Genomic DNA, 17,656 nt, shown 5'->3' with positions numbered 1-17,656 from the left:
AACCGGACAGTGCAATTTTAATCCAAAGACCAGTTTTGCTGGCTTTTTATTTAAATAAATTATTTAAGGAATGATAAGCTTGCCAAAATGTGCTAATAAATAATTTTCATAGAAAATGCTATATGATCATTTGTTACTGGGGAAATAAAGCAAAGAATGACTGACTGTTCGTGTGCAATAAATATCATTGACTGTATGGGTATTGTGGTGTACCAATGAACCAATGTTTAAATTTGAATAAAACATTTAACGTCATTACATTTATCAAGCCTACCCTCACAGGGTAGGATAGGGGAGGCTTATACATGTTGTCGGGTTTGTTTCTCCAATTCGTGTCCCCAATTTTTAATGGTACCACAGAATTTCTTAGACCCCTCAGAGTATAAAATCACCATTTCGGGGTTTTAAAATTATTATTATTCTTCCTTTTTTAATGCAAATGTCCGAGCTGTATCCCAGAGCCCGGTGGGGATCTTTGGAATTACATTTTTGTTGACCTTGACCTATTTTTAAGGTCATGATGTAATTATAGACATTTTAACATTTTTCACCAAACTAAGGTGCTTCTGATCACAACAAAATTGCCCTCTCGAGATAGCCTAGACTCGAGAGCAAGCCACATTTATGATTAACTAGCTGAAGTACCCGGTAATACCCGGGAAATTTGCCCTATTTTCCTCACGCTAGTTAGATTGAGGCATTAGTTGTATGGTGAAAATTAGGAAGGCTTCTTTTATTCCTCAGATTTATGGAAGGAAGGCTTTCCTCCTTCCTCATGCTGCCGTAATCCTCAGAGATGGTCATAGTTGAAGGCGGCCTTGTGCCACTCAATTTTTCTAGCAGCAGTGGAAACTGTCCTTGATGTCCTGCCAAAATCCGGACCTAGAAAGCTGGAACGTGAGTTTTGTGCTTCTCTCGCCTATCGGTGTGACGCTCTATTTGCAGTTAGGCGACGCTCTCTCTCTGCAGCCGACTCTGCTTGCCTGGCTCGTTTATGAGCAGATGTATCAGCAGTAAGACGACTCTCTCTCTCTCTCTCTCTCTCTCTCTCTCTCTCTCTATATCTCTATCTATCTCTCTCTATCTATCTCTCTATCTCTATCTATCTCTCTCTCTCTCTCTCTCTCTCTATCTCTCTCTCTCTCTCTCTCTCTGCAGCTGACTCCGCTTGCCTGGCTCTTTCATGAGCAGATCTATCAGCAGTTAGCTGTTGCCGTGCACGTGCAGTTCAATAATTCAAATAACAGGAGGAGAATGTGTATGTTTATAAAGTCAACGAATACGAACATTTTGTATTTCAAGAAACCCTAGCGTTTTTAATCATGAAGCCTTTTGTTACGATTAATACGTCGGCGCACTATTCGAAAGGCTTTTTTTTAATGGGAATTGTTTTTTTTTTAATATGTTTATAATAAATATTTTTTTCATTTTTCTGGAAAGCCACTTAGCACATCCTGGAGCTGAATGTTAGGTCTATATGTGTGTAAAGTTTCATCAAGATCGGTTCACTGGTCTTGGAGCTTATTGGTTACAAACAAACAGACAGACAGACAGAAGGACTGCCATTTATATAGTAGATTTACGTCACACCCCTCTGGGTTAAAGATCAAGGTCAAATGACAGTCAAATTTGTGAGCGATTCGAAAGTTTGTTGTCATGACGAAAACTCCACCACTTGCATTCGCTGAAGTTTGTTAGTTTATGACACTTGTTTTATTACAGTTTTAACTGAAAGCTACAAACCAAATTTTCTACTTCAAGGATAGGCCACTAACAGCAAGATATTGCCTCTCATTATTCACTTAAAATGTGTAACGGAAAAAAAATTGTCTAAGAGAAAAAAATTCATTTCAAAACAAACATTCAAATATAGTAAAGGAGAATGACAGCACTACTAACTCATGTGATTATAAGATTTTGGTATATTGCAGCATATGTTGAACATAGCAACGGTTTTTTAAAACTATTTTCACCTTACATTTCTTCACAAGACAATCGGCACCAGGGAGATCATTTTACACTCAGTACGTCTGCAGCAGAGACTTCTTTACAAGGACTGCATGTTGAGGTTTTCACCCTCTCGTTAAAATATTATAGGATTTCGGCATTTATTGATCAGCTGACTGTTATCATTTACCATACCATCATTAGTAAGTTGTATTGCAAATTATAAATGACAGCAACAATGATAGTGTGAAGGTTCGAATGTAAACAGGTTTTCAAGAACAATATTTATTCAAATTCACATCATTCACTTACAGCGATGATGCAACAACAGGTCAATTGGTGGTTACAATCACCACCATGTTGGTGATTAACCTTGTTAAGGTTCACGCTGGAACAAGTCACGCTGTGTCAACATCATTTTAAAATCATCCAATTGGTCTCGTTAATATGATGATGACTCATTTTCAAATTCACAGATATCGACATGTAACACCGAAAGCGATTCATCTCAAGGTTAAGGTCGACTATAAATTCGAAAAAAAAATATTCAAGAATGCCATTCTTTTCATCTAAAGTTATTTCAATTCTCTAACTTTGCATTTGGATACACTGTATAGTGTATATACAATAATGTCATGCAATATCCCCAAGTCATTGGATGATGCAAGAAGTGATAAGAACCATGTCAAAGATGAATACTGAAGACATGACACATTAAGCATGTATTTTCTTGGCCATTTTCTTGCCAAAGTTCACTGCATTCTTCATAACGGGAGAAAAGGTTTCTTCTTCAATCGATGTACTGTTTGTGGTTGCATGCTGGTAGTTTTCTCCAACAATGACTGCCAGGATGTTCAACATGATTATAGAAAAGACAGACATGAATAAAAAGTAGAAAATAGGAGCGACATTGCCAGCAGCAGTGTACAGCTCCTGGTAAGCCGCTTTGCCAAGAAGGATTGCAAAGAGAGTGCTGAATGTCTGCGGAAAGCTTCGGAAGTTGGGTAACTTATCAGCGAAGGTAAGAAAGAAAAGACCAGCAAAAGCACCAAGCACAACTATAAAGAGGATGCAAAAATCTCGAAGCTTATGCATGCAACTTGAAGTCGCCTCAACAATCTGAGCCATGTAGCGATTAACTTTAAACAAGCCAAAGATCTTGAGTGATGCCAGAAACACGAGAATTGCCAATATGATTCGACGAAGTGCATGGTTATATGCCAAGTCGCTGAAGCTTGTGAAAACTTCTGCAAAAAGACATGACAATACATGTGATAAATTGTCTATGCTATTATAACATGCTCAACAAAGCATGATTTACATCCACAGGAATCACTTTGTTCTACTATCTCTGATTTAAAAAAAAAATCTAATCAGTGAAACTCTTGAGACATGATCTTCAACTAGTGTTTATTGTTCACCTTCCTTTACAAGCTTTGATACAATTTGTTATCCTCAACAACCTTGAAAAACATATGACAAATGATTTGTAATGCTTTCACAAAGATTTATCGAATTAATTTATATAATTTCAGTGTCCATATACCATATCACAATCTGCATAGTTGGTCAGGATATTCCTGTTTACAATCATAAATTTGGCAATTAACTCCCACACAGGGCAAGAGACCATCCTGTGTCAACTTTTATCTGGAGTCGTTCGAAGAGAATAACCATATTCACGAGCCAAAAATGCACTTTCACGTATATCGATTACACTGAACAATGTTGTGAGTATATGATTGTATATACACACGTTAAAGTGCACATCTGGGCATGCATGTAAAACGTCAGCTATTACAGCCTGAAGTGTTAATGCCACAAATACCTGATTCCATCCTGGCAACTCCATAGCTCAGTGATAGAGCTTTTGCTGCATGAACAAGCAGCCCTGAGTTTGAGTTCTGGATTGTCACAAATCGAGTTACGAATTTCACATTGCATTACAACATTATTGTAATGATTGGGCCAAATAATTACCAACTTTCTCTCATACCATCACAAAAATGATGAAATAATTTTTTTTAATACGATTACAGGAGTATTTTGTAAAAAAAATTCAAAGGTATTTTCTTGTTTCCTAATGCATGCTAAATCTTTACAACCTCATCATATTTTTTTTTATCAACATACCCAACCTTTGTACTGGTGGAGCCATGTGGCTAACTAAATTAATGTTTCAAAATTAGTTGATAAATAGTTTTGTATTTGACACACCAGGAACACCCACTGTCTAGGGGAGAGTGTGGTAGGGAGGGGTGGGGTAGGGGGGGTGGGGTAGGGAGGGGTGGGGTAGGGGGTGGGGTAGGGAGGGTGGGGTGGGAAGGGTGGAGAGGGGTGGGGTAGAGTCATGTGAAGGTGTGCACCATTCTACACAGTTGAGTTCCAATTTTATTTATAGTCCTTTTCACCTTAAAATTATATTTTCACACTCACTGAGCCTCCTATAAGGCTTTACATTCAGCCATGTTGTTGTCCAGATTATCACTAATATTATTATTACCTCCGCCACCAAACCGAAGGTGGACAGAGGTTATGTTTTCACCACAGTTTCTGTCTGTCTGTGAGCAGGATATCTCAAAAAGTTACAGATGGATTTAGATGAAACTTGATTGTCAGGTTGTGTGTGTGACAAGGATGAATAGATTAGATTTTGGTGAACATCCTGATCTGGATCAAGATACTTCACCATTGAGGGATAAGGCCAAAACTGATATGTAGCACGGTGTCTCAAAAAGTTATGGATTCGGAGGATACTTGGTGGGTAGGTTGAGTGTGTGACAAGGACCAATTTATTCAATTTTGGTGAGGATCCAGATCTGGATCTGGATACGAGGATTTTCAGTGATTCTTCCCAATTGAGAGATTGGGCCAAAAACAATATATAGCACGATATCTCAAAACATTGTGGACAGGTTATGACAAAACTTGGTGGATGAGTTGGTTAGGTGATAAGGACAAGCCAATTCGATGTTGTTTTAGGTCCGGATGCAGATCTCGTATCAATGGGATACAAAACGTAAACTTTTCAGCCTGGTGGAGGTATGTGCTCTATCAAGTGCCATTCGAGTTGTAAATATTGTTCAGTTTGTAGGGGTGGTAGATATTACCTTAGAACAATTAGGAATGTGTAGGTTATTATGGGCTGTGCATGAGTATCCAGAAATCTCAAGATAATACGCAGGGAAATGTTAGCTTAAGAATTGTCTTGTTTAAATGTGCACCAAATGGAGGGTGGTCCATTAGTCAGGGTATAAGGTGAAGCAAATATACATGCAACCTCCTATGATGTCACTGGGTGAGAGCTGGGTGTGGCCTTTGAGAAGGGTGGATTTTGGTCATACCCAAAGGGGATGGGCTTGGATTGCCTTGCAAGCAGCAGGTGAAAGGGACTCTGACGAGAGGGTGCAGTGAGAGAGTTGGCTCGTATGAGGGAGTTGGCTCATGTGAGGGAGTTGGCTCATGTGAGAAGCGTGGAGATCGCGAAAAATGGGATAGGCCAGATTGTTGGCTCGTGGTGGAGAGTTGGTTCTGGTTCGCTCCTGAGGAGAAGGGGCTTGGTGTTGTCACCTGTTCGTTATTCTCCCTACTCACCTGGTCTTCATCCTGCCCATGTTCCTCCATTACCTTGCCCCTGTGAATTTGTCGTCCTGCCCGTGCGCCTTCATCATGAATGCTCACCTCCCTGCTTCGTCCACACACCACCAGAGCTCGTTCTCGTTTCCCTCCCCATAAGTTCTTGAGTCTGGTGTGAAGTGCCTTCGGTGTCTTGGATTTTATTCTCGTATTTGTAATTATTTATTCATTAAATCCCCTTTTCACTATTATTGCCAACTTATGACATTTTCTACCCCCTCCCTTGACTTCCTGTCGCTCAGCCTACAACAGCTCCTTTTGCTGTACACCCCGCGAGATAATATTCATACTCATTTAATGTTTGGATTTTATTCTCGTATTTGTAATTATTTATTCATTAAATCCCCTTTTCACTATTATTGCCAACTTGTGACATTTTCTACCCCCTCCCTTGACTTCCTGTCGCTCAGCCTACAACAGCTCCTTTTGCTGTACACCCCGCGAGATAATATTCATACTCATTTAATTTCCAGATAAGAAGAGGTCACCAGATAGGTTTGTGTCCAAATAAGAAGAGGTCACCCAAAATGGCACTCTTTGGCCTATTCATGGTCATCATGGGTCTTCCTGCCCCATAGCTGACTGATCCAACCCTCCTCTCGGTTGGTTCTCCAATTTCCAGTTGCAGTTGCAAGCTGGGGTACAGGGAGCGAGGCATGGCAAGGGGCCACAGTCCTTGCTCTTGCCTAGAGCCTTATCCACCAGCAGACATGCACCACTTCCCCACCCATGAACCTTACACACAATGATTCCTCCACAGCTGCCATGCATTCTATGTAAAACTTTAGTACACACGAAAAGATGTGTCCCTACCTGCCATGGCCTGCATACATACTAAATCAATGCAATCTATACTAATAAATGTCAGTGTGTGTGTGTCCTCCATAACTCCAAACCCACGAAATCTAGCAGCCTGAAACTTTGCTTGCATACTAAGAAAACTCCAAGGAAGTGCATGACTGAAAATCGGGTGTTTGGGGTAATTAAAACACCCCTTTTGAAGATAATTAACAGCCTTATTTAATTATACCCGTTATCAGATGCATCCTTGATCACAGCTCTCTATGGGGTCTTCAGGCATATCCGAGGTAACCTCGTTGGGGTCTGAAGCCACCATGTTTTTTTGGCCTGCTCAACCATCCCTTGACTTGGAACAGGCTGCAACGATTTCTTACCGATAAAGTTTTTTTTTCACTTTCCTCACTCATATTATCAAACGCCTGTTCATCCCAGCTACAAATCGCTGGGTACATTGCTTTTGTAAGTGCCGTAGTTTTCAAATTAGGAGATTAGAGTGATTTCATGCATTATATAATGAAATTTTCCATGATATACCCTCACGGATTAATTAAAGCATATCATCAAAATATTTTTTTCGGCTTTGAGGATCGGATATCGTCCGGACTAAATAAGTGTCAAAATCTGGAGTGAAATCGGATAATTTGAAGAAATAACGAGTCTTATAACTCAGCTTATCTACCTATTTACTTGAAGCAAGCAAGGCGATGGTCCCTTCCCTCTCCATATATATACACAAGAAAATGTGAAATTTCCAAAGCATTAAACTTGTCTTTTTCTATTGTTTGGAGAATTATATTGAGTGAACAAAATATTTAGGAATGTGGCAAAATTAACCAGCGTCATTGAGACAAATGATTCGATGCATTCCCTGCTTGATGTCACACCCTGTCCCCCAGAGGGACTGCTTATCAATAGCGTCTGCCAGATCTGTGTCTATATTTTCGGAGGTTTTGCGAGGTACTCTTCAAGGATTCGAAGCAAATCTGGTGAAAAACAGATGTTTTAAGATAAAGTTGGAATGTTTGCACGGACAACGAACCGATGCATCATGTGACGCATGGACAGAGAAGCAGCCAACATGGCGGATTATCTGCAATGTTTATTTCACGGGCGATTAAACTTTGCGATGTCTCCAGGGTTGTTCTCCATTCAACAGCAACTCTTTTGTGGATAAAGTCATTATTTGAACAAATTCAATTTATTTCTTTAACTGATGCTCGCGCAGTGAAGACCGGCTTAAAAGTTAAAGGGATCCTATATGGTATGCAGCCACAACCTGGCCAGCCGATCCTCATCAGCCATTTAATTGAAGTGCTTTCTTGAGTGATGAAGCCACTTATCGAGCGCTTTACAGTCGATAGCGGTCCCGCCCGACGTCATTCTGAGAGAATCGTTCACTCACTGGGGACGCTTTTGCCGTGCCACGTCAGGAGAGTGGTTATTGCCATGTCATCTGAGTGAGTGATTTTCGCCGCATCAGCCTGAGCGAGTGGTTCGTGCTCCGTCATCCTAAACGAGTGGTTCTTGCTCTGTCATCCTGAACGAGCGCTTCATGCTCCGTCATCCTGGGCGAGCGGTTCGTGCTCCATCATCCTGAATGAGTGGTTTATGCTCCATCATCCTGACTGAGTGGTGCATGCTCTGTCATAGTGAGCGAGTGGTTCGTGCTCCGTCATCCTGATCGAGTTGTTCGTGCTCTGTCATTCTGAGCAAGTTGTGAAATAACACTCAATTTCTGAGCCGTTTACCGTATTAAAGTATTATCTAAATACCGAGCCACATCCCCCCCCCACCCGGTCACACACAGCTGTTTATAAAGATTAATGTTTGTGAGCATATCACTGAAATGTCTATATAAATGCAACGTTGTTTTTTGGTGAAATCTACTCAAAGTTTTTGGGTTGTATACAGTACGTACTGTAGTCGGTAATTACACTGACTCCAACCTGCCGATTCCCCCAAAAATGCCGATATCAGCCAAGCGTGCGTGCATGTGTGTGTTGTTCCTAAAGCATAACATATTCTCTCTCTCTCTCTCTCTCTCTCTCTCTCTCTCTCTCTCTCTCTCTCTCTCTCTCTCTCTCTCTCTCTCTCTCTCTCCCTCTCCCTCCCTCTCCCTCTCTCTCCATCTCTCTCCCTCCCTCTCCCTCCCTCTCTCTCCCTCTCTCTCTCTCCCTCTCTCTCCCTCTCTCTCCCTCTCTCTCCCTCTCTCTCCCTCTCTCTCTCTCTCTCTCCCTCTCTCTCCCTCTCTCTCCCTCTCTCTCCCTCTCTCTCCCTCTCTCTCCCTCTCTCTCCCTCTCTCTCCTCTCATTGTATCCTTCTCAACCGGTATCTTTCTCTGGACATATCTGGACGGTGGTTATGTCTGGCCGGGGTTTGTGTCCGGATGGTATTTATCTTCAGATCTGTCCGGTCGGGAGTTTGTCTCCAGACGTGGCCGAGCAGTGTTTGTCTCTGGACGCGTCAGGGCAGTGTTTGTGTCTGGACGTGTCCAAGCGGTGTTTGTCTCCGGGCGCGTCTGGGTGGTGTTTGTTTCCGGACAGCTTGGCGCCGGATATGTCCAGACGGGAGTTTGTCTCCAGACGTATCCGGATGGAAATTTGTCTCCGGACAGGAGTTTGTCTCCGGATGTGTCTGCATGGGATTTTATCTCTGGATGTGTCCATGCAGTGTTTGTGTCCAGACGGATTGGCTCCAGATGCGTCCGGCGGGTTTTGTCTCCAGACATGTCCGGGCGGTGTTTGTCTCCAGGTTATATTTATAGTATGATCGGTAGAAAATGGATTTCAGACATTATTTTGTTTCTATATTCACTGTTATTCTATGCAGAATGATTTTGATGAGATAGTATGAATCTTAATGAATGCTTCCCCCACACATCTGCCTTCCCTTCCTCTCACCTCACACTTTCTGTCCTTTCCCGACCCCTCCTCGCTGCCACACCCCTCCTCACTGCCACACTCCTCTTCGCTGCCACACCCCTCCTCGCTACCACACCCCTCCTCACTCCCAACCCCCTCCCACACCTCTCGTTACTCACCATCCCTCCTCTCTCTCTTTTCCCCTCCATCTCTCTCTCTCTCCATCTCTCATTCTCTCTCTCATTCTCTCTCTCTCTCTCTCTCTCTCTCTCTCTCTCTCTCTCTCTCTCCCCCTACCCCACCCCTCCTCCCCCTTTAGTATCCCCATCAGTGAACGAACAAGTGGTATTTGCTAGTTCACACTAAACACAATCACCAAAAAAAAACAATTAATGATGGAATTATTTTTCTTCAACAAAACATTATCCCATATAACCACATTTTACCCGTTTCACTTGGTCCATATATTTGACTCCCATGGCCACTCTTTATATGCACCCATACCAATTCCCCAACTCACCTGCATACTCCAAAGCATGGGAAGTCATAACAATGGGGAATGGTACATTTTGTGTCATACAATTAATCACTGGGGAGCCTGTTCAATATCAGCAGCACCTTCTGTAGCCAATGTTCTCTCTTTAAAACTGCCAATTCAAACCCAGGGCTCTATTCCCAAAATGAGAGGCCATTAATTTTGGCAGACTACCTGTGGAAGGTTATGCATGCCTCTCTGGGCCTTTCCCAATCATTTTAATTTAACTCCGTAAACTTTTCACAGATGCTCTGATTGGTTATTTGGTGGGTTGTGCATGTATTTGGTCAATGTGGTTGGACCTGCTTCCATAGACCAGCCCAGCATGGTAGGACTTCCCATGCTGGCTCTCCTGGAGCCTCAGAGAGAGGCTGTATGTCCCAGGCGGTCACCTCTTTAAGCCCTCACTGGACTTTGGTGGTGCCGCCAAGGTGCGACCCGCAACAACTCTCCCCAGCGGACTTCTCATCGCACCCATACAGGTGCCAGGGAAGAGCCACCTCAGTCCCCCAGAGATCTCAACCCCCTCCAGGGTCCGGCCACCCCAATGGTCTGAGACATTTGCTTGGCCTGCACCCTGATGGACATGGGATGCCACACACTACCAGACCCAGTGGGGTCTGGTTTGTACCACCGACGTGGTAGGGCCCCACATGGAAATCCTGTAGACCAGCTCTCATGCTTCCTGGCTCTTTTCAATCTCCAAGGGGCGCAATTTTCGATGAGGCCAGCCACCTCAACGTTCCCTGGTCCGAATTCTGCAGCCCGGGGACCATGTCCGAATTCAGTTGGATGAAGAGACTGTTGAACATATGTATGAGAAAGGGTTCAATTCCAGAGGAGTCGAGGATAGGTTAATTGTGCCAATATGGAAGTGGAAGGGCAATGTTCAAGATCTGGGGAAGTACAAGGACATTACGCTCCTAAGTCATGTAATGAAGGTGATGGAGAGGATTCTGGACGGAAGCATAAGGAAGAGGGTGGAGCTGGAGATCTGAGAAGGACAGCAGTGGTTTAAAAAGGGTATGGGGATGACGGATGGGATGTTCCCACTGAGACAGCTGGTGGAGAAGAGGATGGAGGTGCAAGGTGAGATGGCATTGGGATTTGTGGACCTGGAGAAGGCCTACGACACTGTCCCGAGAGAAATGGTGATGGCGACACCGAGATCGTTCGGAGTGCCAGAAACAGAAGTTAGGTTGGTGGAAGGGACATACAAGGGAACGAAGGGAAGAGGTCAGGTCAGATTAGATCTGTGACTTGCAACAGGTACCATGTAAACCTGTACTAACCTGTTTCATGGTCGGGTTGTCAGCGACTAAACCGTCTCCCCCACCAAGTTTCATGGTGAGGAGGGTGTATGATATGGACACCCAGCAGTATTAAAAACAAAACCTGTCAAAGGGCGGAGAAGATCCTTGTGATCCAACGGTCATCCATATCAAGTGCCCAACTGTATTTGTGGACGTCCTCTTGCAGTTGGGTTATTTTTTATTTGTAGGTTGGTGGCAGGATTTGCACTCCAGCCACCGTAAAACCCTTCATTCTGCAAAACTTACGAAAATCACAAAATAATCTAAAGACCCACTCCATGGGAGTACCTCCTGTTCAGCTGCCCTTAGCAGGGCGGCTAACCGGGTGACGGGATTGGGGCAAAGCCTTTGGGACCTCCAATCTTTGATGATAGGAGGAAAACCACAGGGTAAACTTCCCGGGTCAGATTGTGGTAGTGTGTGGCAGGGTGGTGCTGAACTTCTCAAGGCTAGTGGAAATGCTGTACTTGTCATTGCATGCAGTTCTGTGCTCTACCTGGAACACAGTCATCCTCCCAACTGACTGGAAGAAGGGCGTTGTTGTCCCTCTTTGGAAAGTGAAGGGTGATTGTCAAGACTGCAACAATTATCGAGCTGACGCTGCTGTCATTGTCAGGCAAGGTCTTTGCTCGGATAATTCTTGATTGGGTTCGCCACCATCTGCTTGAGCACGTGTGTCCAGGCTTTACACGAAAGTGATATCTTACCTTGGTAGTGATATCCATGTCTCTGCTGGCTGTGAGCCAGAGGTCAACAGACATCTAGGTTGGGCCTGGGGAGTCATGGATTCACTGGATCATGGGGTGTGGCCCTGTCAGTTCCTTTGCGGGAGGACGGAAGTCCGAGTCTTCAGGGCCTTGGTGCTTTCAGTCTTGCTCTATGGATGTGAGACTTGGACTCTGACCATGGATCTGAGACGGAGACTTAATTCCTTTGGTACCAGGTCTCTCCAGAGAATCCTTGGCTATCGTTGGTCGGACTTTTTGTCCAACAAGCGGTTGCTGAGAGAGATTCAAATGAGATTTGTTACCTCCATTGTCCGTAAGCATCAGCTGCGGTTGTATGGACATGTGTCTTGTTTATTTGACGCTGATCCTGCCCACCAGATTCTCTCAGCGATGGAATCTCGTGAGTGGAGGAGGCCAATGGGCCGACCATGTGCTTTATGATTGCAGCAGTTTGAGCAGAATCTCAAGGATATGGGGATGGGCCAGCCATCTGCCTGGGGGATGGCCAAACGGAGGCCCCTGGAGTACCGGCGGAAAGTGGACGCAGCGACACACTGCTCTGGCACATGCTCCCATACCTGACCTGAAGGGAAGAGTCCTAGGATGTCTGAGGAGTTCAGCATGAACATTGGTTTGAGGCAGCGAAACACTCTTAGCCCACTCATGTTTATCATGGTGATGGAGCTGGTAAACAGGAAGGTGGGCTTGAGGGCTAGTATGGGGAGGATGCTGTATGCGGATGATCTGGCTGTTGTGGTGGAGAGTGGGTGGGAGATGCAACAAGTACTGGGGGAGTGGAAAGAGGCATTTGGGAAGCATGGGCTGAAGATGATTATGGAGAAGACTGAGGTGATCTTGGTCATGCAGCAGAGAAAATAAATGAATATCAGGTTTGAGTGGAAGGAGATCAGGCAGGGAAATAGGTTTGAGCATCTCGGAGGAACAGTGTGGCTGGGGATGGTAAGTCCGAGGCAGAGGTGTGGAGGAGGATTCAGGTGGGTATGAATGTGTGTAGGAGAGTGAAGGGAGTAATGACAGACAGAAAGACATCAAGAACATTGAAAGGCAAGGTGCCATGTATTACGCCAAGCTACCTTTACAGTCTGAAGACAGCGGCACTGACAGAGAGACAAAAACAGAGGCTGCAGGTTTGCGAGATCAACTGGGTCAGGAGGATTACAGGAGTGAAGAGGGTAGATAGAAGGAGCATGGATGAACTGAGGGAGCTGATGGGTGTGCAGATGAGTTTCATGGGGGGATTGGTGAAATGCCAGCTGAGATGGGCTGGACACTTGGTGCGTATGGGGGAACAGAGAATGGCAAAGAAAGCGGATAGGTTGAGGGAGAAAGGAAGGAGGAAAAGAGGTGGACCATAGTTGAGATGGGAGAATTGTTAGGATGGCTGAGGACAGAAGGGGGTGGAAGATTATTGTGGTCAAGGCAGGGCAGAACCGTGGTGCCAACGGACCTCACCCTTTATAAAGGGAAGAGGAGGAAAAGAATAAAAAGAAGATTAATAATGAAAAGCTGATTCCCAAGAGATGAGCGAGTGAATATCTAAATAGGCACAGGGCTGTTTATTCTGAGAGGGAGTTGAAACATGTTTGTTAAAATGGATAAATTCCAATCAACATTTGCTGCAGCATTCAGCTTCATCGGCTGATGTTCGGAACAGCCACAATGTACGAGGAAAGTTAATTGAGGGGTTGGAGAGAAAAGGGAAAAGTACGTTATAATGCATCTGATGTGTGTACTGATAGTCAAATTTTTTAACATGTTTAATTACATGAATTCCTTTCAAGGAACTTTGATATTGGATGAGGCCAAAAGACCCATCAAAACCTGCACTATTATTGCCAACTTATGGTTGTTCACTCGTGTTCTGTCCTTTTAAAATGCTGAGTGTCAAGCAAGGAAGCAGCATGTACCATTTTTATAGTCTTTGGTATGACTCAGCCAGGAATCAACCGCTGACCTCCCAGAATCACAGCAGGTGCTCCAACCATTATGCCACCAAAGATGATTAAATATTTTTGCACAATCAGTATATGTCTCCTTCAAAGGTTTTCTGGTCAATATGGCAGACATAACGACGAATAATACAGATTATGAGCACACTAATGGCTGTTACACAACACACATATATAATGTATTCTTCATTGTAACATTGAAGAAGTTTAATTCATTTACCTGGGTTATTCTTGTAACTTGCATACGTTCTTTCCTGAATGCCAATCTTTTGATAAAACAGCACAATGGCAGACAACCTGCAAATATTTATAAAAGCATTCATCCATGCTTGTCCATTTTTTAAATAGTGAATCTTTTGTGTGATGAGATTCTGGATTTCGTGGAATATGAAGTACAGGGTCATTAGTAGGTAGACAAGGTACATGACCATCAAAATCCAAAACATAGTATAGTCGTCGGTGTACAGGTGGAAAAATGTAAAATAGAAGTCAGAGAAATACTTTCCTGTGGAAATAAAGAGAATGTTCTGTATTAGAAAAAATGAAGCATTCAATTTTATGGGAACATTTTAAAGAGTCCAACATTATAATTGTGTTATGTCGAGCTTACAAAAAGTTTCATGAACAAGATACTCACAAAAGTCCAATTCATGACAACCTTATTATTGATCAATATACAAGTACAGTACTGGATATGTAAATGCTCCGAAAATATTTGCCCTCACCAACGGAAAGGGTATTGCATTTGGGTCTGTTTGTTTGTCTGTCTCTGTTCGCAGAGAATGTGTAATGTAGGACAAAGGCGCTACCTAGTGGTAGCTAGTAATAGGCCCTACACGTTCTCTTTTTTTTTCAAGCAGTACCTCGACAAAGAACACAACATAGAATGCGAGTATGTCTATAAAGTACGTAAAGAATGTAAGTATGTCTATAAAGTATACAACTTAGAATGTGAATACATCTATAAAGTATGTACAATTAGAATGTGAGTTAGTCTATAAAGTATACAATTTAGATTGTATGTTTATAAAGTATACAATTTATAATGTATGTTTATAAAGTATACAATTTAGAATACGAGTTCATCTATAAAGCATGTACAATTAGAATGTGAGTACGTCTTTAAAGTATGTACAATTAGAATGTGAGTTCATCTATAAATTATTTACAATTAAAATGTGAGTACATCTATAAAGTAAAGGTACAATTAGAATGTGAGTACGCCTATAAAATTCCGACATAAAACCACATGAAACAAGTCTGGGTGAGGGTATGCAATCTGTAATAGTTCATACTCGTTTGTACTATTGTGAGGCTCTCGTTAATATAACTTTTTGAATGCCCTTCATAGTTATATTACAGTGAATATGCACAGCTATACTTTATCGATGAAAATGGCAATACTTCATAGATGTACTTGCATTATAATTGTACATACTGAGAACTACACAAGTAAATATAATGAATGTTTGAGATTTTCTGGTGTTAGTTTCTTACCCATTGTTAGGAATTCAAATGTAAACAAAGCATGAACAAAGAGCCCGATGTTTCCATTGTAAAGAACAAATTCAATCATCACAACAGTTGTGTTGGAGTCAATCCAGAATACTTCTTTGAGGTATTCAATAGTTGTGGTCATGTTTTCAAAGATTTGGAGGTCAACAATGTATCCTCCTTCACTGTATGTATTCAGGAGACCTAAGAGAAATGTATTTTGTTGGCGTTAACATTTCTCTCATGGCAAACGAAAACTGCATGGTGTGAAGAATACATTTAGTATTCAAAGCAATAAGTTAAACTTGCTGAAATACTCCTTCTTTTACACACATAGTTGGGTGTGCAATGATACCTGGGGGAAGGATTCTCAGTCGAGGTGTATCAGACATGGATGGGTGTGAATAAAACAGGCATTGTGGCCCAAATTGCCTTTTTCTTTGTCCGTTTCGTCGTATGTTCTTATATAATTGTTTGGACCACAGTTTGAGAAAAATTGGTCTCTAAACTAAACCTGTAACACTAAACATTCAATAGAAACAGTCATGTGATCAATATATGAGCTTAGTTTTTATATATTTTTAAATTAGATTAGATACACATTAGATGGAAAGACTTTATGCATATAGTAAATGGTGGTGGTTGAAGCTAACACTCTTGGCCAAGCATCGGGGCATTTACAATAAGTCGTGAAAATTACCATGGTTAAGAACCAATCCTTAACAGGTGCGGAAATTTCTGCCCTCAAGCCTCAACAGGCATGGGAATTGAACCGGCATGAGTGAGGGCAATGCACCAATGCTTTAATTATTCCAATGCCGAGTCACTTATAAAATGTAAATGTAAAACTAAATAATTATTGACCAAGACCTTTGCTTGAGTTTTGACTGACAGTGTTTCCAGTCAGAGGTTGAGTCTCATTCCTTACATATATCGTCTTAATCGAAGTACAGAATCAAAAAAGAAACCCAAAATCCCAAATAATTGGAAAGGAAATGTCACTTATTGCAACAAAAAGGCCAAAGAATAATAATAATAAAAAACAGCTAATCGTTCCTGCCCGCTTCCTTTTTTGAAGCCGCAAACTTTTTTTTATTATTTGTCAAACATCCTGAAAATCAAAAAAAATCGCAAACTAAACAATAACAAGAAAAACTAAACAACAACAAACTAGAAACAAACGAAACATGGTGAGTTATAAAGGTTCTTCTTCTTAATTTTTGACAGATGGATGCAATGAAGGAAATACCAAATATTGAAGAGGTTTGCACTGCACCAAATCAATCATTTTCCCAATGTCGATATGGAGTTTTTATAGGTTCTACCGAACTGCAGCGCCGAGAGTTGTACTGCCACTTTCCGTTTCCGTGCGCAATATGCGATCATACTGATCTATGTACATGTCTACGTACGTAAGTTCCATCACAGTCGCTGCAGTAAAATTCAGTGGACGCTTCCGATTAAAATAATGCAAAATACAATTGCTTTTAAAACTAGCAAATTGTGCGAATGTAGAATGTACACAAATTGCGTGAACACGACAAATCATTTTTGGTTCACGAGTCAGTAAGTGACCACTATATTCGTTATGGGTGTCTGTCTGTCTGTCTGTCTGTCCCGAGCATGGCTCCGTGGGTTTTGATCCGATCCTGATAAAATTTGGGTGGGAGGTTTATATCATGATCTAGTTGTGTTTTCCGGAGAATGGGCATGCTGCGCCGAATGTGGGCGGAGCCACGCCCAAAAAACATGTGTTTTTAGGGGGTAGCCGATTTCAAGTTACATCTTTCTGAGGGGGTTTGTCGAATCTGGCAGGGGTTTCGGTATTTGGTTAGCCCAATGGCACCTGCATAGCCCCACGGAGCTCGATTTTTCAATTTCATCCCAAGGTCAAGGTCACAAGGTCACGAACTTAGAAAATGTCAAAAAAAAAATCAATAAATTGGGCATCGAGCTCCTTGGGTTTTCAACTGTTTCAAATGAAAGTTGGTATGCAAGTAGTGCTCTTCGAGTACTACAACTTTCATCATTTACGTTTTTCCCGATTCCCGCCAGTTTACCCGTGGCGTCCCCTCGAAGGTTAAAAAATAAAAAAAGTGAACCGTGTACATTGCTCGTGAACCATCGCCGTCTCCAGACTTGTCTTGATTTAAACTTCATTTTTGAAGATAGTTTTCATCTGTTTGCAAATTTGGACGGGAACTAAAGTCCTGAAGTCATGGTATGCGAGTACAGTTCATGATGGGCAGCCCTCGCTCTGTGATGTTCTCTCCGATTTCACTGGTGGAGAGTTGGACCAAGGAGCACTGGTGAGTCCACATCCCACGTACGCAAATCGTACGTTAACCCCGTGTTTATTTTAAGTTGCTTG

The 17,656-nt window shown here is 42.4% G+C and overlaps 1 protein-coding gene across 2 annotated transcripts in view; it reads right to left on the bottom strand.

Annotated features, from left to right (window-relative positions):
- Window positions 1-2,216: 2,216 nt before the first annotated feature.
- Window positions 2,217-17,656, bottom strand: part of LOC147014076 (polycystin family receptor for egg jelly-like) — a 127,840-nt gene continuing 112,400 nt past the window's right edge. The window contains exons 21-23 of one of the 2 annotated variants that reach the window (XM_085851700.1): window positions 15,289-15,489; window positions 14,012-14,296; window positions 2,217-3,194 (exon numbers count right to left, since the gene is read on the bottom strand). In XM_085851700.1, coding sequence (XP_085707826.1) covers window positions 2,662-3,194; window positions 14,012-14,296; window positions 15,289-15,489 — 1,019 coding nt within the window. In that variant the 3' untranslated portion in view covers window positions 2,217-2,661. The remainder of the gene's footprint in view (window positions 3,195-14,011; window positions 14,297-15,288; window positions 15,490-17,656) is intronic. The other variant, XM_085851702.1, reaches the window with a different exon arrangement.

Source organism: Eptatretus burgeri, chromosome 13 (assembly GCF_056783735.1).
Source record: "Eptatretus burgeri isolate ZD-2024b chromosome 13, Ebu_testis_v1, whole genome shotgun sequence".
In the NCBI taxonomy this organism is placed as follows: Eukaryota; Metazoa; Chordata; class Myxini; order Myxiniformes; family Myxinidae; genus Eptatretus; species Eptatretus burgeri.
The sequence above is the reverse complement of the archived record's forward strand: the minus strand, read 5'-3'. Positions and strand labels throughout refer to the sequence as shown.